Source organism: Ovis aries, chromosome 1 (assembly GCF_016772045.2).
Source record: "Ovis aries strain OAR_USU_Benz2616 breed Rambouillet chromosome 1, ARS-UI_Ramb_v3.0, whole genome shotgun sequence".
In the NCBI taxonomy this organism is placed as follows: Eukaryota; Metazoa; Chordata; class Mammalia; order Artiodactyla; family Bovidae; genus Ovis; species Ovis aries.
The window spans coordinates 25,139,676-25,163,904 of NC_056054.1; the positions used below are offsets into that span (position 1 = coordinate 25,139,676).

General features: G+C 36.2%; 1 protein-coding gene across 7 annotated transcripts in view; it reads right to left on the reverse strand.

Moving 5' to 3' along the window:
* The window catches only part of FAF1 (Fas associated factor 1), a 497,312-nt gene that overhangs the window by 206,311 nt on the left and 266,772 nt on the right, over positions 1-24,229 (reverse strand). For all 7 annotated transcript variants that reach the window (XM_042247840.2, XM_060408829.1, XM_060408824.1 and 4 more), the window contains one exon: positions 21,872-21,958. In XM_042247840.2, coding sequence (XP_042103774.1) covers positions 21,872-21,958 — 87 coding nt within the window. The remainder of the gene's footprint in view (positions 1-21,871; positions 21,959-24,229) is intronic.

The following is a 24,229-nucleotide window of genomic DNA, read 5'->3' on the forward strand; positions in this document are numbered from 1 at the left end:
TGCTCAGAAAATCAACATTCAGAAGATTTGCATGACTTTTCCTAAGTCAATAAGATGGCAAGTTACAGAGGAAAGACTATGACATGGCTCTGTCAGCTTCAATGTGCCGCTTTTTCCATTCTTTGTCATTCAAGGGACACATTTCACCACCACTTAATCCATGAGCCTCATAAATGATGTCATGTAAACTCTTCCCCAGCAAAAATGACATTCAAAACTATCTGACAAGATCACACTAACATTACCCAAACTTAGTTCTCTAATTTTCTAACGCTAAAAGTTTTACCCAGTTACGGCCTGGGAGAAAATAATAACATGCTGAAGCCAGTCTTAGGTGAAGTCTGCATTCATCAAGGTTGGCTCCTTGGAGCTTAATAACCAGCAGGCTGCCATTTTGGACACATACAGGAAGCTAAGGAACAAGTGGCAATGAATGACTCTCCTCTAGAGTTAAATGTCCTTGGAGATACCATGAGAGGAGGTTCTCCTGGGGAAGCTTTGATGTACAGCTGTGTATATCTGGAGCAGTGTTAGTTACAATTGGGCACAACTAGGAGGTAGCCTAGAACTTCTTCTACACTCTACCCCTGTTCCCTAACTCCCCTTCTAGGATCTTGATCTCTCCTTCATCATCTTAGACTTGGTAACTCCATAATGTACCCTCATCTCCATACCTTCAGTTCAGTCTAGTCTCTCAGTCGTGTCTGACTCTTTGAGACCCCATGAATTGCAGCACACCAGGCCTCCCTGTCCATCACCAACTCCCGGCGTTTACTCAAACTCATGTCCATTGAGTTGGTGATGCCATCCAACCATCTCACCCTCGGTCATCCCTTTCTCCTCCTGCCTTCAATCTTTCCAAGCATCAGGATCTTTTCAAATGGGTCAGCTCTTCACATTAGGTGGCCAAAGTATTGGAGTTTCAGCTTCAACATCAGTTCTTCCAATGAATAATCAGGACTGATTTCCTTTAGGATGGACTGGTAGGATCTCCTTGCAGTCCAGGGGACTCTCAAGAGCCTTCTCCAACACTACAGTTCAAAAGCATCAATTCTCTGGCACTCAGCTTTCTTTATAGTCCAACTCTCACATCCATACATGACTACTGGAAAAACCATAGCCTTGACTAGATGGACCTTTGTTGGTAATGTCTCTGCTTTTTATTATGCTGTCTAGGTTGATCATAACTTTTCTTCCAAGGAGTAAGCGTCTTTTAATTTCATGGCTGCAATCACCATCTGCAGTGATTTTGGAGCCCCCCAAAATAAAGTCTGTCACTATTTTCATTGTTTCCCCATCTATTTGCTATGAAGTGATGGGACCAGATGCCATGATCTTAGTTTTCTGAATGTTGAGCTTTAAGTCAACTTTTTTCTTTCACTTTCATCAAGAGACTCTTTAGTTCTTCTTCACTTTCTGCCATAAGGGTGGTGTCATCTGCATATCTGAGGTTATTGATATTTCTCCCAGCAATCCTGATTCCAGCTTGTGCTTCCTCCAGCCCAGCATGTCTCATGATGTGCTCTGCATATAAGTTAAATAAGCAGAGGGACAATATACAGCCTTGACGTACTCCTTACCTGATTTGGAATCATTCTGTTGTTCCATGTCTAGTTCTAACTGTTGCTTCCTGACCTGCATACAGATTTCTCAAGAGGCAGGTCAGGTGGTCTGGTATTTTCATCTCTTTAAGAATTCTCCACAGTTTGTTGTAATCCACACAGTCAAAGGCTTTGCCATAGTCAATAAAGCAGAAGTAGATGTTTTTCTGAAACTCTCTTGCTTTTTTGATGATCTGGAAGATGTTGGCAACTTGATCTCTCATTCCTCTGCCTTTTCTAAAATCAGCTTGAACATCTGGGAGTTCACAGTTCACACACTGTTGAAGCCTGTCCTGGAGAATTTTGAGCATTACTTTACTAGTGTATGAGATGAGTATAATTGTGCAGTAGTTTGTGCATTCTCTGGCATTGACTTTCTTTAGGATTGGAATGAAAACTGACCTTTCCAGTCCTGTGGCCACTGCTGACTTTTCCAAATTTGATTTTTTAATGTTATCTTCTCCTACACCATGACCCTGCTCCTCTTGATCATCTCCCAACTGTGCTGAATCTTACATGTGTTGAGTTTCGTCTTCTCAGTGTTTTAAGTATCAACTAACTCAACAGATGCACCAAGCTTGAACCAGTCTATATCAAGTTAATTGTTGGACCTGAAGACTTTGCTAGATTTACATTCATTCATTTAGACTATGTCATTTAAGGGACAATGTTCCACTTTGAATGTAATTTGGAAGTTTTCAGAAATTTTGGCTCAGGTTAAAACATTCGTTATAGATCAAAGCACAAATGGCATTGCCCTGGTATAGCCACCAGAAAGGTCATGTGGCTCCATGGGAGGCATTCCTGTAGACAAGTCAGTCTACTCCAGACTTGCACAACTTCCTAATTTTCTAGTGTTCTTGCCCAAGTTTTTTACCTTTCTGATCCTCAGTTTATTTGTAAAAGAAAACAATAGCTCTTCTGCCTGATTAAGAAAGATATGAAAGAAAAATAAGTCAGTTCATGTGAAATGACTTTAAAACTGGAAACAAAATAGATGATTGATTTTATTTCTCAACATTTACTAGGTTCATCCTATGTACTATATAACATGGGGCTTCTCAGGTGGTTCAGTGGTAAAGAATCCGCTTGCCAATGTAGGAGATGTGGGTTTGATCCTTGGGTCGGGAAGATACCCTGGAGGAGGAAATGGCAACCCAATCCAGTATTCTCATCTAGAAAATCCCAAGGACAGAGGAGCCTGGCAGGCTACAGTCAATGGGGTCACAAAGAGTCGTATATGTCTGAACATGCACACATGTACACACACACACACTATATAACATGAGGATTATCATATCTGTAACTTTTGGTATGTGCTCACCTGGTTACTTTATAAGACCTCAAAGTAAAACTCAAGTGCCATACGGTAAGCATACGTGCAATAAAAACATGACTATTAAGCTGATCTTGATGACACAGTAAGAACTCTAACTAAAGTTCAATGCACTGTAACTACCCCCCTACAAAGCACTAGCATCCTGCAGCTGACTTCAGTCTTAACAACAATAATAGATGAAATCCCCTATGCAACATGAGTTAGGCCCTACATATATTCCCATACTTTAAAATCTGACCATTCTTTATTTGTCTTGGTCATTTTTCTCTGCTGCTGCTGCTAAGTTGCTTCAGTTGTGTCCGACTCTGTGCGACCCCAGACGGCAGCTCACCAGGCTCCCCACTCCCTGGGATTCTCCAGGCAAGAACACTGGAGTGGGTTGCCATTTCCTTCTCCAATGGAGGAAAGTGAAAAGTGAAAGTGAAGTCGCTTAGTCAGTCATGTCCGACTCTTAGCGACCCCATGGACTACAGCCTTCCAGGCTCCTCTGTCCATGAGATTTTCCAGGCAAGAGTACATTTTTCTCTAATCACCCTATAAATAAAGTAACCATTATATATCTATCAATAGAGTTTAAAAAGAATAGCATCCCTGCCTTTGAAGGGTTTAAAACAAGTAGTCAAGTGTACTTGTACATAAGAAGTGTAAAGAACCTATTTTCCCAATATGGTTAAGTTCCTTAATAGGTGCTTTGGGAAGAAATGACTAGCTTTGCCTGAGAACTTAAGAGAAAATGCCACAAAGGAGTATCAGCTCAATCTTAAAAGGATGATATGATTAAGGAATAGACCAAGAGTGGTACAAGCACCTAAGAAGAGAAGGAATGTGATATAAGCAATGGCAAGAAAGAAGGTAATATATCTAATAAACAAGTAGCCTAGTATTGCTGGAGAGGAAGCAGGGTAAAAAATGGTGAGGGAGACAAGTAGAAGGGAAGGCATAGGTCAGATCACAAAGAGTCATATATGCTCCATTAAGGACCTTAGACATTATCCTATAAGCAATGGGAAACCATACAGTTATATGAAGCAAGGGAATAATATGATGCAAATGCATTTTCTAAAGATAACTAACTGAAGAAGGGAGAAAGGACTAAGGGAAGCAAGAGAGGAAGATCTGGAACAGGTAAAGCAGGAGAAAATGATGAGAATCTGAACTATAGCAGGAATGATAGAACGACCATGGAGACAGATCAACAAACCAAAAGAATGAGAACTGAAACCACAATAATTTTTGCCATTTGTTTACATAATCCTACTATCATAGCAAGATTTAATATTTGAATCTTCAGTAGCAAGAATCTATCTGCTTGGGCATAATAATACAAGTTCCTTACATTTCTTTAGAGCATTGTATTTTAGGGTGTGTTTCCACATATGTTATCTTATTTGAACCCTACAACAACGCTGAATAGCTGTTAAGAATTGGAAACTGAGGCTCAGACAGGTTTACTCATTCAACCAATATTTACTGAGCACCTTCTATCAGAAGGTATTAGTTATGTAAAGCTGAAAAAAAAAAGATATTTTCCCTATCTTAAAGCTTATGTGATAATCACTTAAATGAAATATAAAATCACAAATGTGGGAAAAAGTAATGAAAAAGCAGCTTCCATGGAGAAGTGACTGAGTTTGAAGAATGAGTAAGAAATATACAGAAGAGACTGAAGGGAAGATGACTGTTCCAGGTAGAAACAACAGCACTGCAAAGATCCAATAATGATATAGAAGAACTGACAGAAGACCAGTGTAGCTAGAGAAGAAAAGGCAGTGTAATATAGACAAACACTGAAGAAGCAAGCAGGAATCAGACTATACAGTGCCCAGCGGGTTATGTTAAGGTTCTTGGTGCTTATAAGGGAAAATTTTAACATGGACATTGCTTGAGTAAATATATTTAGAAATATATTTATAAATATATATTTATATATATATATATGTATTTTTTAAAGGATTATCCTGATACAGTATGAAGAGTAGTTTGAAGGGAAGTGAGAGTGGTTATGGGAACCCAGACTGGAGACTTTTGCAACAGTTCAGATTCAAAAAGTTGGTACCATATATTAGGGTGATGACAGTGGAAATGGATAGCAGAGAATGAATGAGAGATATATGAGCTAATATTGACAGAACTTGACAATTTGGATATGGTAAGCATGGTCAGCTATTAAGAGTAGCTCCTATCTGGCGTGCAGAGCTGGTGGGTGGAGGTGCCATTCATGGAATTAGAGAACTTTAGGAAAAAACAAGGTATGGCCAGGGAAGAACATGGATTCAACTTTGGATATGTTGGATTTGAAGTCCTTTGGGACCTTTAAGTGGAGATGATAGGGCTCTTCTGGATCTGACATGGGATGACTGGGCCAGAAATACATTTCCTAATTGCCATCACATGGGTGATAATTTAAACTATAGCTGTGATAAGAATGTCAAGGAAGAACACACAAAGTAGGACAAAATGACTACATAGGGCTGAGCCCTACTGAACTCCAATATTTAGTGGCTGGGTAGAGTACAATGATGGCTCCCCAGGTGACTCAGTGGTAAAGAATTCGCCCACCAATGCAGGAGACGCAGATTTGATCCCTGGGTCAGGAAGATCCTCTGGAGAAGGAAATGGCAATCTGTTCCATTATTCTTGCCTGGGGAATCCCAAAGACAGAGAAGCCTGGTGAGCTACAGTCCAGAGGGTTGCACAGAGTTGGACACAACCGAGTGACTGAGCTCGCATGCACGCAGAGAAGGATGAGTTTCCAAAGGAGAGAGAAAAGGAAGGAGCATCCTAAGGAGAGGGGAAAAACCAAGACAGTATCATTTCCTGGGAGCCAATGGAAGAGCACTTTAGGAACGAGTTCTCAACAGGGTCAAACGCTGCTGAAATCTCTTTAAAACAGCCCAGCAGTAGAAACTACCCAAAGACCCCATCAAAACCAGATGAGATAAATAACATGGAATATCCACATGATGGAATATTATAAAGCAATGAGAATGACTGAACTATAACTACATATGAGTACGAATCAATCTGATAAACATAAGGTTGAGAAAAAAAGGAAGGAAGGAAAGATGGAGAGAGGAAGAAAGGAAAGAAAAGAGCTAGACAAAGAATATATACTATAAGGCTCTATTTATATATGTTTAAAACAAGACAAAACTAATCTATGGTCTTCTCTCCTAGATGAAAGAGACATGAAGGAATTTTTAGATGATGGAAATGTTCTTTTTCTTAGTCTGGATCCTGGTTATCTAAGGGTATTTTCTTTATGAGAATTCATTAAGCTGTACATTTATGATTTATATCCTTTTATGAATAAACGTATTTCAATAAAAAGGTATTTTTTTTTTTTTTTTAATGGTACTAAGAGGCCAAGATGGAGAAAGCAATGGCACCCCACTCCAGTACTCTTGCCTGGAAAATCCCATGGATGGAGGAGCCTGGTGGGCTGCAGTCCGCGGGGTCGCTAAGAGTCGGACATGACTGAGCGACTTCACTTTCACGCATTGGAGAAGGAAATGGCAACCCACTCCAGTGTTCCTGCCTGGAGAATCCCAGGGACGGGGGAGCCTGGTGGGCTGCCATCTATGGGGTCGCAGAGTTGGACATGACTGAAGCAACTTAGCAGCAGCAGCATCAAGAGGCCAAGAACAATGAGACAGCAGTCACTGGTAACTGAAGAAAAACTATTCTGGTGGAGAAATGGATTGAGGGTCAAAGTGGCATGAATTAAGGAATTACTGGAAGAGAAAAAATTAAAGATACTAAGTATAGATAATTCATTTAAAAGTTTGGCTGCAAAGAAGAGAGACAGTGACAGGTAAACTCAAAAGAGGATTTTTGTCTTTGTATTTACTGCATGTATGTGTGCATTTCTTTCAAGGTAAGAGGCTTTTCATGTTTAAATATGGACAGAATATCTAGTACTAAGAGATTAGTAAAAAGTACTAAAGCAGAGATTATTGATCACGGTAATTGAAAATTATTAACAGGGCAGAAAATACAAAAGGGGATGGGGCAAAGAGCACAGGTAGAGGAGTAGACTTTCAGCTTGGACTAGAAACAAGATTTTGTGATCCCCAAGTCCAATATTCTTTTTCTACACACAGTTATCTGATTGGAAGTATGGGCTGGGGCTAGAGGCAATATTCTAATGTTCAGGGTAAAGGAGTTTCCAAGTTTTAATCCTATTTCTGTGGCCTTGGACAAATTTTTAAATAAAGAGCCACAGTATCTTCCACATTTAAAAAGAGGATAAATTTAATAATATTTCTGGAGTCTGATGATCAATTTGTAAACCATCAACTAATATTGCTTTATAGATGAAAAAAATGGAATGATGATCCTTTCTCCTTCTTGGAAGTTAAAAGGTTATTAGTAATTAAACAACTGTCTCTAGACCAGTGACACTAAAAGAAAAATGAAGAGAAGTGGCAGACATGGTGCATACTATGGTTACACTGCACTGTAAATTAAAGAAAGATCCAGTTTCCATATCACATTTCATGAAAGTGGAATTATGGCCACAATGAATGTGGTGAGTTCATCCTTGAGTTGCTCTACAGTGAACATTACAGCATGGTGAAGAACAAAGATGATGGATAGGTTTTTACAGATGTCCTGTCACTGATCTTCCTCTGCTATAATGAGGCATAGGGTAAGGCCAGGAACTCTGTTGTACATGAGTTCAAATACCATTGCTACTGATTATAAGGTCATAGGAATATGCCTCAGATTGTTCATGTGTAAAATGAAAAAATAATAATCTTTACCTCATGGGGTTGCTAGGCAGATTGAGTCATATTATTAATTGTATATTGCTAAGACAATATATATACTTTGTATATAGTAAGTATTTTTAAGTACTCTATAATGTTATTTACAGAGACATAGGTCTAAGATGAGCCTAAAGCAATGGAACCAATCTTATGAGGCTAAGATAGCGTAAGGAAAATATCTTAAAGTTCCTAATAGGTAAAACTGAAGAACTATGCTAGGGAAGGAAAAATAAGTAATTGGGGTTTAAGGTTCACAAGAAAATCCCTATGGTACAGCGCAAAGAGGTAGTCTTTAGAGTAAAACTCAGGACAGCATCCCCTTCCCACCACTTCTCTGTGTGTTGCTGGACACGTTACTAAGCCACTCTAAGCTTGAGCTCCTTCATGTGCAAATGTGGGATAATAACATCTACCTTTCAGAACTGATTAATACAAAGACTAGAGATAAAACATATAAAGGTCCAGAGAAGTGCATAAGAAAGCAGGATAAATATACTATTCCTGTTATTATTATTAACAACAAAATACTTATAGAAGTAAGGAGAAATGGTTAAATTTCATCTAGACTTTTTATTTTACTTCCTAGATTCAAGTCACAAAAGTATGTAATACTGTGTGTTAAAATATCAAAACTGCAATTTTTGTAAGTTATTTTAGTACACTATAAAATCTGTGATGTCATACTGCAACGGCTACTTTTCACTGAATTATTTTTGACTTTACAGTTACCTGAAAACAGATAAACATCAAAGGCAAAAACTATGATGAAATTTTTGAGTTTCTGAATTCAGGGGATAAGGTGTTATATTAGTAAAAAGCTCCAATCTCCTTAATATAATAACCACTTTTTAACATGCAGTCACCATACTTTTTGAGAGCCAACATGCCCTTTTCCTCTATTCTTTAGGTTTCATTACTTTGGTTTGCTTGTTTGCTTGTTTTGTGTTTTTTTTTTTTTAAGCTGATATTATCAATTATAAGCTGATATTTATCAATTTTAAAACACTGTGGGGATGATATGGTCTTAAAGACCATTTCAGTAGATGACTAAGTTTTGAGAGAGACTCTTAAGTGGATAACCACAGCACAAAAAAAGCATATGACATAATTATACAACTCTAAAAAATTTCTCTTCTCTTTTCCTCTTACCATAGCAAAACAGGTAACTGAAGATCAAGTTAAACCATAAGAAGGAATGCAATCAACATCACAGGGCAACACAGTGTCAATAAAAGTCTACTAAATATCATTTGAAAATGTCATATTTATTTGTCACTAGTCTGAAGGTAACCCTTTTTTGTCTGAATGATAAATATTTGAATTTTATGAGTGAGTTTATATCTGCTCAAAATGAGCCTAAAAGGTCAGAAAGTAACACAAAGTAGAACTCCAGGTTTTCAACTGTACAACTAATCAAAGAATTAGATTTTTTAGGCCAAATTCTCTTCTGAGCCCTCATTCATGTGCTGTCTATTTGCCTGTTCATCTAGCATGGTTCACCAGCAATTCTGAAACTGAGGAACACATCTATTCTTTTTCATGTCTTCGTATTCTCAAGTTACTTCTCTATTTGGCTGGTTCTACTTGCTCCCTGATTAACTGCAAATTACATTTCAATTTTAGGAGTAGACATTTAAGTGTTTCGTACCTCCTTTCAGATTTGCATAGTTTAAATTTAGGTTAGTGTTCCTCTTCTTTTTGGTGTTCTTTTCACCACTTTTAAATAATATCAACCATACAGACAGTCTGGTTCTCAAAGTATCCTTTACTTATCCAGTATTACTCAAGTTCTTTTTCTTGCAGAATAACAAATATTAACTCTCCAAGCTTTAAGAGTCTGAGGTTGCGGGGGGGGGGGGGGGGGGGGGGGGGGGGGGGGGGGGGGGCGGGGGGGCGGGGAATGGCTTCTTAAGACCTCTATGTTTTTTCCAGGCAAGATTCCATTTTCTCCAGTTATTTCTTGAAATGTAACCCCCCCAACCCACTATGTTTCATCATCATAGTGTCTTCTTCTGTATAAGCCTCTGAATAGCTTATACCATTATGTTATTTATAAAACATTCATTTTTAATTATTACACTGAGAATGCTGAAAAGAAAGTATAATTATAACCCTAAGAATGTGTCCTAATAAAGCTACCTGCCTCTAAACAACAAAATGTTAAAGCAATGGTTTCAAATGGGAAAATGATATATAGAAATGAAAGATAACCTCTAAACTTTGAGATGTAACAGCTTCGAGATGTAGCATGGTTCATCAAGTAATTTATAAGTCAGGTGCATTTACTTAGCAAGTGCCTAACTACATCATCCCTAATAGTTGAAAATGTCCAAATTAATTTGTTACATATGGTTATGAAACATGAATTGGCACTTTAAAGTTTTATTTGCAGTATCAGTCCTGTATTTTCTAACCTGTTATAATTAATTCACTCCCCTTGCACTTTGAAATCTCCACAATAATAAGAACTTTATCAGGCTGGTGTTGGTATGAAGTGGCACAGCAAACTGAAATCCCACCGGGAGCAGTCCACAGACTTCTCTTCTAAGCAGCAAAAAGCTGTTATCATTTTCTGAATTACAGGAACTATAAAAGGACACTCTACTCAAGCTGCCGCTGAATGTCACCTGAAAAGCAATCACAAAAGGGCTCTGTCTTGGCTTATCTCTGAGCTCTGTCACTACGGCAACCAGCAGGGAATAAGTATCTGTGGGTCTATGAATTTCAGAATCCCATAAAAGCCAGGGCTAAAAAGGCATGTGCAGCCTCTCAGAGATTGACTGCATTAATACATTAGCAAATACTGTGAAACACTGGATAAATGTCAGCAATTATGGAAAAAGCGTCTAATAACGATATTCGTTGCCTGTCAAACCCCCGTGAGGTTTGATATGTAACTGCCACTCAAAGCTGTCTGTAATTTTATCTCTTTTATACATCTGAATCCACAGCATTCAAATTTGTACTTTGAAAGTAATAAACTGTAAAGCAGTTCATTCCATGTTGATCACAACTGTCAACAAACATACATTAAAAGAACAAAAAGACTTTCTTTGGCTGTGGGAACAATCAGTACCAGCAATCTCTTGTGGCTGTTTATCAAAAACACCCTTATATATTTTACATGTAGAATATCAAACAAAGTCATGATTCGGGGGCAGCAATTGATTTGACTATTGATCGAGGCACCTCGAGCTCAAATGGCTACTTTAACACGCATAAATTTTCATTTTAAGCCTTCTCTTCGGGTTACAAAATTTGTAAGAATTTAGCCAATTAGACACAGTTGCAAACATCCTTTTAATTGCACATCAAAAAATGCCATGGAATCTTTGTTAGCCAAAACAGCTGTAATGCTCTCTTCACTATCTTTCTCAAAGAGAGAATTATGGGCAATTGATTACATTTAAATCCAAGGGTCTAAAGTACAACTTAACAAGCTGGGAATACTGCCCTTCATATTCGTATTTCCATTGCTCAAGAAAAAGACTTATTAAGAAATCTTATCACATATGTTACAGCTGTTCAAATGCAACAGACAGCATGTTAACTTCAAAACACAAATGCTAGAGGTTAAGTACTGCACATATGTATTATAAACAACCTTCCATTTCTCAGTAATAGAATAGAGTCAAGTACAAGAGTTCCAACAACTTCTTTCTCAGTTAACAGCAGAAAAGAGCTTGCTTTCTTGAAAAAGAACAGGGGTATCTCTGAAGAAAGTAATGATACATATTGGAGAATACAACTAGCAGTTGTTTACTGCAATTTAGCGCCAACCACTCGACTTCATCAGTAAGTTTAACATAAACACAAGAAACCTTTACTGAATGTTTATTTTGTGCCAGGGGCTTTGCCAGGCACTTGAGACACAAAAATGAATAAGACATGCTTTCTAGAAGGTAGCTATTAAGAAAATATGGTTTGAAGAAACTCTGGAGAAAATTTCTACAGATAGTAATGTATTCCACTGTATACTATTTCTATCAAAAATTATTTGTAATCTACTACTTGGCTCAAATGAGATCATGTATATGAAATATGCTTTGTAAACTAAAATCTTTACATAAATGTCAGTTAATATACTCACCAACCACTATGTTAAATAACTATCAGTACCAAAATAGAGTCCTGTTGCTCATTCTCTGCCACATTAATGATATGGCTACTATTCAAAAAGACACAGCATATAATCCAAAGTGCTACAGTGAAAATTTTAAGTTCACTTATCTTCAAAGACTCCTAAATGCCAACTTAAAAAAGGAAGATAAAGGCAAAGTTTGTTTCTCTGTTACTGTCTTTATGAATAACTTTAAAACTTCAAAAGAGCATGAATACAATTCTGGGGGAAAATAGACTGGATATTTCAAAACTGGAACTATTTTGAGCAACATGGAATATACAAGGACCCACTCCAGTACTCTTGCCTGGAAAATCCCATGGATGGAGGAGCCTGGTAGGCTGCAGTCCATGGGGTCGCTAAGAGTCGGACACAACTGAGCGACTTCACTTTCACTTTTCACTTTCATGCATTGGAGAAGGAAATGGCAACCCACTCCAGTGTTCTTGCCTGGAGAATCCCAGAGACAGGGGAGCCTGGTGGGCAGGCGGCCTGTCTTTGGGGTCGCACAGAGTCGGACACGACTGAAGCAACTTAGCAGCAGCAGCAGCAAGGTACAAGAGAAAGAACACTGGCATCAGAGCACAGGCAGATTGAGAGCTGAATACTGGTTCTGCACTTCACCTTCTCATGTACCAGTTACAGTTTCAGATCAACATGCTTATCATAAATCACTAGTTAAAATTAATTGAGATCTAGTTACCTATAATAAAATGCACCCATTATAAATGTACAGTTCAAGAATTTTAGCACTTCTAACTACCACCACTACAATCAAAATTTCAAAAAGTTATATCACTCCCCTAAATTGGCTTGTGTTATTATTTATTTGTAAGACTTTTTTATGTAACAGGATAGAGGACCTTTGCCAAATATGTTTTCAGATATTTTCTCCTTACTCTTGAAAAGCAGAGACATTACTTTGTCAACAAAGGTCCGTCTACTCAAGGCTATGGTTTTTCCAGTGGTCATGTATGGATGCGAGAGTTGGACTATAAAGAAAGCTGAGCACCCAAGAATTGATGCTTTTGAACTGTGGTGTTGGAGAAGACTCTTGAGAGTCCCTTGGACAGCAATGAGGTCAAACCAGTCAATCCTACAGGAAATCAACCCTGAATAATCACTGGAAAAACTGATGCTGAAGTTGAAGCTCCAATACTTGGGTCACCCTATGCAAAGAGCAAATTCATTAGAAAAGACCCTGATGCTGGGAAGATTGAAGGCAAAAAGAGAAGCAGGTAGCAAAGGGTGAGACGGTTAGATAGGATCATCGACTCAAAGACATGAATTTGAGCAAACTCCAGAAGAAAGTGGAGGACAGAGAAGCCTGGTGTGATAGAATCTACGAGGTCTCGGAGTCAGACATGACTTAATGACTGAACAACAACAGCAATCTGATATTAAGCTCATTGGTGAAATGATCATTTCAGACATTATTTATCTATCTTTTATATATTCTATTCTTTCATCATTAAATTCATGTTTTCCTTTAAATCCTTGAGACTTTTCACAACATTTACAATAGCTAAAGTCCCTATCTGTCAATTTCATTTAAACTGATTTCTCTCCTGGTTAAGGATTAGATTTTCCTGCTTGTTTGTATATATAGTAATTTCTAATTGGATGCTGGACTCTGTTCGTAGAGGCATTTACCTATTAATCATCTTAGTCCTTTCGGAAACTGTTTCTAAGTTTGTGGAAGGGAAGTCCTAGAGTAGCCTTCACTCTAAGGCTTGTTTATACACTGCACCAAGATGTGATTCTCCTGTGAATATCTCCTATGGTGCTCCATGTATTCACTGAGGTGCCTCTACTATGGCTGGTGGGAACTCGAACTATTCCCAGCACTGTGTGGGCTCTGAGTACTGTTTGTCTTACAGCTCCCAGTTAATTGTTCTTTTTCCAGGCAGTAGTTCTTTGCCCAGTCTCCTGGAATTTCACTCTATGCATGGCATGCATGGATTGGTATTCAGCTAAAAGTCAGGAGAACAATATACATTTCTGGAGTTTTTCCTCTGTTGGTGGTCTGTCTTGCAAAGTCTAGCTGCCTTGACCTCCCTAAACTCTGTTTCAGTCTCTTCAACTGCAATAAAATCAGCAGATTCTGTTTTAGCTTTCTCTCCCTGTTATGGGCTCCAGGAACTGCTTCCCAGCAAGGCTCACTTGTTTCCTTCTTCAGAGCCCTGAACTACCTGTTGCCTAATATCTGAGAACTGCTGTTTCACACATTATATCCAGTCTTCTAGTTGTTCACAGAAGGAAGACATAACAGTTACCTCTTCATGAGCAGAAGCACTATTGTACACGCTTGAGATTTTAATAAAATGAAGTCAACATTCAGAACATCAGATCTTAGTGTTTGTAAATTTCCTGTTGAGGGCTGTCTCACTTTCATGTGTTCTCCCTCATATTTACCAAGTAAATATGTCCCTTGAGTGCTTCACCCACCCTCCTGAACTTCTCTCTCACTCTTCAGGGTGTAGTCTATTTTACAACTTTCTATACCTTTTAAACTTAAACTTTCTTCTACTGTTTTTAAACCTGTTCTTTCTGTCTGTTTAGTCTTTGCCTGTGTTATTTGTAAAAGACTCTATATGTTGACAAGGGCAGCAGACCTTCTGAAGCTACTGAGTCTCACCACCGTTAGAAGCAACATTATCTATGACTTTGTCAAATAAAGAAAAAGCCAGTGAAAATGTCCAAAGAGTGCCTGAATCTGTCTGACCTAGGACAGGCTAACAAAGTAATCTAAATAGCATAAGATGACCCCGACGCTACTCAAAGAATACTTCTGATTCTGTATGCGTATGTGATATAAAGAAGATGCTTATTCAAGGGAAAAGGAGCCAACGTTTGTTGAATGCCTACTCAGTGCCAAACATTACACCACAGGTTAGCAAACTTTTTCTGTTAAGGGTCAAACAGTAGATATTTTACACTTTGTGACCCAGGTAACTTTGCTGCAATTAAACATCCCTGCCACTAGTTACAGTGTAAAAGCAGCTGTATACAATACAAAAGCAAATGGTGTGACTGTGCTCCAATAAAACATTATTTACATTCATCTTGGTGTTGAATTTTTGGATCTGACTCTAAATGCAAAAATAAAAGGTGGGACTACATCAAACTAAAAAGTTTCTCCATAACAAAGAAAACCATCAACAAAATGAAAAGGGAATCTACTGAATGGAAGAAAATATATGCAAATCACATATCCAATAAGGAGTCAACACCAAAGATATAGTAAGAACTCAAACAACTCAACAGCAAAAAAACAGACAAAAACATTTCACTAAAAAATGGGCAGAGGATTCAAATAGACATTTTCCTAAGGAATATCTACAGATAGCCAACAGGCAAATAAAAAGCTGTTCAACAACATTAATCCTCAGGGAAATGCAATTCAAAACCACAAGGAGATTCACTTTACATCCTGTTACAATGGTGACTATCAAAAAGGCAAAAACTAACAAGTGTTGGTAAGGATATGGAGAAAAGGAACCCTTGTGCACCATTGGTGGAATGTAAATTGGTACAGCCACTACAGAATGGAGGCTCTGCAAAAAATTAAAAACACAACTACCATATGGTCCAAGCTCTTCCACTTCTGGGTATTTATCCAAAGAAAACAAAAACACTATTCAAAAAAGACAAATGCAACCCTACATTCATTGTGGCATTATTTACAATAGCCAAAATATGGAAGTAACATACCTGTACGTCAGGTGGTGACTAGATAAAGAAGATGCGGTGCGTGTGTGTGTTTGTGTGTGTGAGTGTGTGTGTGTGTCTAATACTATTCAGCCATAAGAAAGAAGGAGATATGGCTATTTGTGATAAGGTGAAATAGACCTTATGCTAAGAGAAATAAATCAGATAGAGAAAGACAAATAGTGTAGCTTCACTTATATGTGAAATCTTAAAACAAAATGCATAGATACAGAGAACAGTCTTCTGGTTACCTGAGGGAAAGGAGTTCGGAGGGTGGAGGGGGAAATGGGTAAAGGGGGGTCAATTTTATGGTAATAGATGGTAACAAGACATTATGGTGATCACTTTGTAGTGTTTACTAATATCAAATCATTACACTGTATATCCAAACTAATATAATGTTTTATACCAATTTTGGGGCTTCCCTGGTGGCTCAGATGGTAAAAGATCTGCTTACGATGCAGGAAAAACAGAGAGAGTAGGATTTGGGCTGAACTGCTAAATCCTGCATTATATAATATAAGCTTTACATATAGGTAAAACCATATGGAATGGCTAATATTCAACATTTTGTCCTTTAAAAATGGCAATTCCATACAGTTCAAACTATTATGTTAATCCATTTAATCTTCACAACAGACTTTCAAGGGTGTTAATGTCATCTTCATTTTACAGATGAGGAAAATGAAGGTCATACAATAAACAACTTATAATAAACAACTTATCCAAGTGATAGCAATGTAGGGATGTGATGAATTTGGACTGGTCTGCTTGTTTCTCTCACACACACCTCACCTTCTAAATTTGCTAGTCTACTTACCAAGAAATACTGAGTTTTGATCATTTTTATTAGAAGGAAAATAAACCTGATTCTCAGTTTATAAAGTCACTATATCACACCAATTCATCATTTAGTTGTTTATTGTCACAGATGTCAACTTGGTGGAGCTCTGAACAACTCAGATGAGTGAATGTATAAAACACTATATTTAAAAAGAAAACCCACTACACTTTATCCTGCAGTGCATACAAAAATGAGGAAAACAGTTCTTACTCTCAATTTTTAGAATTTACATAAGCGAGGAACACAGGATACAAATTAAAATGCAGTTTAGACTTGTTTAATTTAACTTAAGGGGTATTTGGTTCCTTTTTCTAGGGAGCCATTTTTTCACCACACCATCTGCTAGAGAAATTAGTTGTTTCCTCTTGTATGATTCTACGTTTTGCATTTACATAAACTTCAATCATCACTGTTTATGTATCTGTCTCACACTATACTTTGCAAACCCTAAGGAACAGGACTTCATCCTTATAACTTTAAGGTCCAGTTTGTTTACTGGTGTAAAAGAGTTTTTTTCATGAATGTCAAATGAATGAATAGATATATGGATGAAAAAAATAGTAATAGCCAAAGGTTAACCATATATTAGACATTATCTAGTACAGACTACTTAAATCTTCAAAATAAATAAAGAAGTAACTATATTTGTAACTACTGGCTCTAAGTTTTTACAAACTCTAGTAGGAGTATTATCTGTGTTTATAGTTATAGAGACTGAGACTCAAAGGGGTTAATCAAGTTATTTGCAGTTACTCAGATAAGTAATGGAGCCAGGTGGGAGGGAATGAAGGACAAAAATAACAAAAATAAGGAAAAACAAAAATAATTTAAATAGAAACTAATTTCTAAGTTGGTTGGAGGTGGTAGCATGGGATACAGGCAAAGTTTCTGAAGGAAAGGTCTTGAAGGAAAGAAATAATTGTTGCAGATATTGTGGGTAAAAGGAATAGTATGATAAAATACAGGAGTAGAGAACCAAGTATATCAGAAGAATAGCAAAATGAATATTTAGCTAAAGTGGAGATATATGTGGTACCATATTCAATCACTTATTCAAGAAACATTTATTGAACAATTTCTCTAGGCTTGTAAGGGAAAATAAACCCAGAAGGGAAGTTTCACACTTAAGAATGAAGGTTGTGAATGACAGCATAAAAATCTGTACATAAGTCAGCACATACTAGGTTGCCATTGAAGATAAATAAGGCTGATAGTGTGGTAGGTATGTGGTAATAGGGAGAGTCTGTACTGGGACAGCAGCTGCTATATAGTGGAGGGTGGGGATCCAGTATAAGGGGGATGTTTATAATTTGACACCTGCCAAAAACAAATCATTAGAAAGAAGTTACAGGAGAAAATGGCCTCCACCAGAAGGATGAAAGTAGATGGTATTCCCTCATTCACAAATTCTTTTTAATAATAATAAAAAAGGAATATGTCATGTGTGTGACTTTTGTTTTATTGTTATTTCACAGAAAAGCCACGAGGTTTACTCTGTTTATAAATGATCTCATTTTCAATGTGAAAATATTTAATATTTAATAAGTAGTTTTCTGACTCCTAGCATATACCTAAAGACCTCTGGTTCTAGAATTCCTAATTTCTCAAATTCTGATTTAACATTGCTTAGCCAATGATGAAACTATACATGATTACCATTAAAGAAAAAAGAGGAGGGGAGAACAACAAAAAGTATTAAAAACTGAAGAATTTTTCTTCCTTTGTATAAGTATTACTAAAACCTGGAGTTTTAAAAACTACATATATTCAAATTGTCTGCATTATAATAAGGTGCCTTGCCATAATTCATAGAGTTAAAATCATTTCTACTCTCTGGAAATCAAGTGTCCTGTGAAAGTATAAAATGAGATTTTGCCTACTTATAACTCCTTGTTCTCACAGCTGAACTGTCACAGCATGAAAACATTCCCATACTGGTGAAGCTTTAGATACCTATTTCCCTGGTGAAAGAGCGCAAAAGGCACTAAAAGAGTTATTTACAATTCATACAGTATCCCATGTCCCATCAGAGTGCAACTATAAGCGAAGAAAATATTTTAACTCTGAAGGGAGATGGGGCAACAATGCTTTAAATGATTGTTAACTTCACTGTGTAGTGTTGGAAATGTCAAAAGACTGCAGTCTATCACGTTTGTAAGAGACTCAAGATTATACAAGAATCTAATTATAAGAAGTCTTTCTTTGTCCTGTTTGTTAAGTCAAAGGTTAATGAGAAGTACATTGAAGAAAACACCTTCTGCATTACTGCAAAGTATTTCTCATGGAACATAAAAATGTAAACCAAGAAATATTTTAATATAGTTCTTTGCTCATATCCTTTAAAAAATAGCTTTACTGAGGATATAATTTACATGCCATAAAATTTATTTTTTGAAATGTTTAATTCTATGATTTTTAGAATGTACAGAGTTGTACAGTCATCATCAAAACCCAATTTTCGAACATTTCCATCATCCCAAGCTATTAATTTCTTGATCTAAGATATTTCCATTAATTCACAGAAGCCACTGGTATCTAAAACTATTATATATTCAAAGCCACAGAAATTTCTGCAACTGAGCAGGAAAGTATAAACTAATCTCACCTTTAATGACCTTTATAACCAATCCTCTACTCTGGCATTGGGAAGAAAATGTTCAGGTGCTTTCTCTGAAAGTTAAACCATCCTAAATATTCAGTTATGGCACACTGTCTTGGAAAGAAATTAATTATATTTTTGTTGGTAACACATTTCAGGCTGTTTACACAGCTGACATTTCTCAGCTGCACCCAATTCATGCCCTAAGCTGTGAGGACGATCTTATTTTGTAGCAGATGCCTCCACTTGAGTGATTTAAATAAGTATAAAAACACCATCGCCTGCAACAATATAGATTATAGGCACCAGCTTTACGAGTTTTTTATAGTCCTAATGAAAGAAAGTTTGCATGACATTTCTTTGGCTAGGATCTCCTTAAAAGACTACAATCATAAGCATTTTTTGCCAAGACTCAAGCACTGGAGCTAGTGGATCTGCTATGGCACAGATTAAAAGCAGCCTGGCCTTAAACATCTTTGTTGTATCAAATCATGCAGATCAAGGCAACATCCTGCCAATGTGGCAACATATGCTCTGGGGAGGTACAGACAGGCATCACTTCACGGGTTCTGGGACTAGGTGCAAACATGAAAAATGAGGCAGAAAGAATAAGGCTTCTTAATGGACATTCCCTCTTTACTTGGATTTCTAGTACCAAGTAGAAGCACAGACGGGAAAACAATGGTCCAGTGGTAAAAGGCGGTAAAAATCTGCCTACCAAAGCGGGGGATCCAGGTCAGGAGACTAAGCCCATGCTCCACAACTACTGAGCCCATACACTTTAAAGGCCATGCTTTGCAACAAGAGAAGCCTCTACAATGAGAAACGGGAGCACCGCAACTAGAGAGTAGGCCCTGCTCATCACAACTAGAGAAAGGCAGTGCATAGCAATGAAGACCCAGCATACCCCCAAATAATAAATACATAAAATTAAAATATAGTAAGTACTATGTTACAGAGGAATATATTGCATTCCACTGATTTGCCTATCACTCTTGAAACTTGCTCTGATAAGCCCACTTCAGCTTGGTATCCATAAAGATGAGGCCCATGAGCAACTGACTTTTCCAACCCTATTAAGTCCCACATTTCTGGACTTTATTATCTTAAACCAGACAATTATTTTTATTTTAAACTTACAGAAATTTTCAAATGTATACAAAACTTGAGAGTATAGTATAAAAAAATCAAATATACACATTAACTATCTTCAACAATAATCAGTTTGGATTTATAAATATCCCCACTCACTCTTCCAACACAAGAGGTTATTTTAAAGCAAATCTCAGGTACCATTTCATTTATGTAAACCAGTCAATTCTTGCCCATGATCACTCTCTGAGTTATGTTAATATTAAGTTATAATACTGACTCCCATTTATTGTCTACTATGAACAGAGTATTTGTATTATTGCTAATCCTCATTATAATGCTTTAAATAAGTGAGGTATCTGAAACTCAGTGACACGCTCCATCTTAATTTTCTTCTATTAATGTTACAAATTGTAGCAGTTTATTAGACAATGTTAAGAACATTTCTGGTTTCTTCATATATTCTCAGGTAAACAAAAAGCTATCATTTATATACTTAGTTTCTTAACTTTATAAAAATAAATGTATTGTATTTTCCATCAAATTTCTCAGTTTAACAGGAAAAAAACATACTAAAAACAACAACCACATTCTTACCACTTAGCCATGGACAACCATCAATAATTATAATGACATACTATAATGTCAATGTCAAAATTAACAGTTTATAAATAAGTGTAAGTGCCTAAATTTAAATAATTTTTTTCTGAAGGGTTCACTTAAAAAACAAGTTTTGCTATTTTCTGGTTATTTTTGAAGTTTCATAATCCACAAAGCATTTTACAAAGGCACAATATTTAGACTGTAGAATAATTAGACTCAAGTGGCATCTACATAAACAAATTGTTTAAAAATGTTACTGTCTTCCACAAAGAATTCCTTTAGACTAAAGTATATGATGGTGGTACTAAGAGAGAAGTGGTAATTATTATTATGACAAAATGTAATATTATTCTGACAAATGTAATATTTAGAACATAAGAAAACATAATTAAACTCCTAGCCATAATCATTTATTTGGATATTTATTGTTGTAATGTGTTTACAAAATCTTAGCATCTTTTTAGCCCTATTTATTTTAAAAATAAGACTCACTTCAAAATTCTTGAAAGATTCTAAGTTTTTCCTTAAAAATTTGGTTAGAACAATCAACACTGTGGATAAAAGTAGCCAAACGGCCTCCTCAATGATAAAATTTACTCTCTTAGAAAATAATAATCACTGGAAACAAGATAGAGATAGGAAAGGTTTCAAAATTTACAACAGGAAATTATTATGAGTAGATGTCATAATAATTAAAAATTACAAACTAAGTCTTTTCTTTCATTTTTTTATGGCAGTGAAAATTACGAGTATGTTTAAGAATAGAGTGTGATTAATATTAACTACAAAAATTAACTTTTTAAAGTGTAGGTCTAACTATGGGAAATGCAGTTATAAAATTAAATAAAATGCTTAAATTGATTTTGAAGTATCTGTAATTTAGGAAAAAAAATTTTTGTGTTTGGGACATTTCATTAGAAATATCTGAATATTTGTATTTTTTTCATCAAGGAAAAACTTAAGTCAAATCAAGCAGCATAAAGTTCCTGATACTGATATTGTAACATTATCAAGAGAATGCTAATATATTTGGCTTATGACACTAGTTCTTCACGTGAATGCAAATGATTTATAAAAATTATTTCCATGGATACAAAACATTTGATTTCCACTTAATATCACAGCCAATTAGGCTGAAAGTGGCAAAAGAGAGAGGAGGATATAAGACTGACAATTCAACTGTCACTTACGGAGTCATCTGTGGCAGAAGTTGGCCAGCCCTCCCATAACTGATGGCGAACAGGGATACTCGTGAGGTCATACACATTTCTCTTTACCTATAAAAAGAAATAAAACAATTAAAATAGGATTTCCACATGACTTATGATAGCTGCTAGTCAATTTATGGGATACACTGTGTTTCCTTTGTTCTCTTCTAGATTTAAAACAAGAATTTGAAACTAGGAAAACACAAATCATAAAAAAATTTTACTAAATAAAACTAAACCAAATTTAAAAGCAGATTCTCAATGAGGGTTAAATGAAATAACAGTTCAAACCATATTCTCCTACCTCACCCTGCTGATTATTTTTATAATCCTGGATGGCTTCAAGTTTCTTTTCAGTCAAAAGGGTAGTAGTTTCTTTCCCAACAGGGTAAAAGGAAAAACCTGGAGTTTCCTTCACTGTTTTATGTACATTTCAAGGATACAATACTTAATAATAAAGCTGTACAGGGTATATATTTTTTAATTACCCCAAATTAGAAACTATTTTAAGAAAATATTTATTACCTGAGGGCTATCCATTAATATATTATTTAGGCCCTTCCCCCAAAGAAAATATAGTACTGATAGTTTTTATTTTAAATAAGATAAAAGTTGAAAAACTATTTTTTTCAACATTTAATATTATACTTTGAAACTACTTATTTATTTATAGCTATACCACACAGCTTGTGGGATCTTCTCTACCAGGGATTGAACCTGCACCCACAGCAATGAAAGCATGGAGTCTTAACCACTAGACCACCAGGGAATTCCCAATACTTTTTAACTTTAAAGGAGAGGACACAAGTAATTATCAGAATGAAGTGTTGGAAGGTTAAACTCTTTTTCAGTAATTATCATATCCTTTTCTAGCCTTTTTCTCTAAACAAGTTACAAAAATTCCCTTTCATTCCATATTTCCAAATAAATGATCACATCATAAGAATGATGAGATCATCCATCTTAGCAAACTCTTCATGTAAATTCTGAGATTTACATATTGTAACAGTGAAACTAATTTTGAAATGTTGCACATAATACATTCTATGATTTCCATGTGGAAAAGAAGCAGCGTTCATTCATGTTTTTAAAATGCAGAAGCCTGAAGTAACACATTGTCCAATTACGGCATTTCTGTATCACATTACTGTTTATTATACATAAGCATATCTAAGTTACACTTCCAGTGAAATGGAGAAATATATTCACTGGGGAAAGAAAGAAACAAAACAAAACCTGGAACTCAATCTATTTTTATCTCTAATATACACCTGTGAAAAAAAGACTTAGTAAACGAGAACTGTGAAGCTTGGGGGCATGGCTTGATCCCCACTCAATTCAAACAAACAGCTTCTTTTCCCAAGATTCTTAGCAATGGCCAGTCTACCATGCAGTATCTTGTTTATGGTCAGTCATATCAAGTTTGGAAATTTTCATTAGTCATTATCAACCCAACAATTTAACAAAATGCAACTGGACTAACCTCTTATCACCTGCACTAGCTAAGACTATTCTGTCATGCTTAAACATTAGTGCTCTTAAGAGGAAAGGTGTTCCATAAAGCCAAAGCATTATTATTATTGTTTATTAATAAAAGAAAGGGAGAGGACAGAAGATGGGAGTATGAGGAAACTTTAAGCGACAAGTCAAAAAATTCCTTTCTTAAAGTTAGTTTTAATTATGTTGTCTAGAGACACCAAGGGTCAGCAGTTATTCTTGAAGGTGGAGGGGAAGTCAGGGCAAATATTTACATCTGTTAGAAAGGTGGCAAGGCTACCTCTGCACTGGAGAATATACACAAATACTATGAGTTGAATATATAAACGAATAACTCTGGAGTGGAATTCTTTAAATTCCATCTTAATTCTAAAACATAACAATACGGTACTATGAAATAAACAGTATTTTTCTTCTTTCATTAACTCATCTGTAACTGCACTGAATGAATAACATTCCTTTGCTATTCTAAGCCTGAAAAGCATGTTCTGGCTATAGTGTTATGTTGGTATAAAGCACAACGCCAGACTGATGTGCTGAACAAAAGTGATCAAAGTTAGAGTAATGTTAGCCATTGCACAAGTATTTGGCTTCATTGTTCTCCCCAGAATGACATCTGTTAAGCAACTTGTCATAGAATAAACTGGTTAATGCAGAAAGAACTTGGCTGAGAGGGTACAACATAAAGCATATTAGACTGATGTTTGACTGTTTCAATGGAAAAGCAAAGTTCACAGTATTTCTGAAATTAAGCCAAAAGAATCTTGTGCTAAACCATAATCACTAAACAATATACCTGAAACCAAATTAGTTTTTAAAAAATAATTTCATGTTTATCAGTGC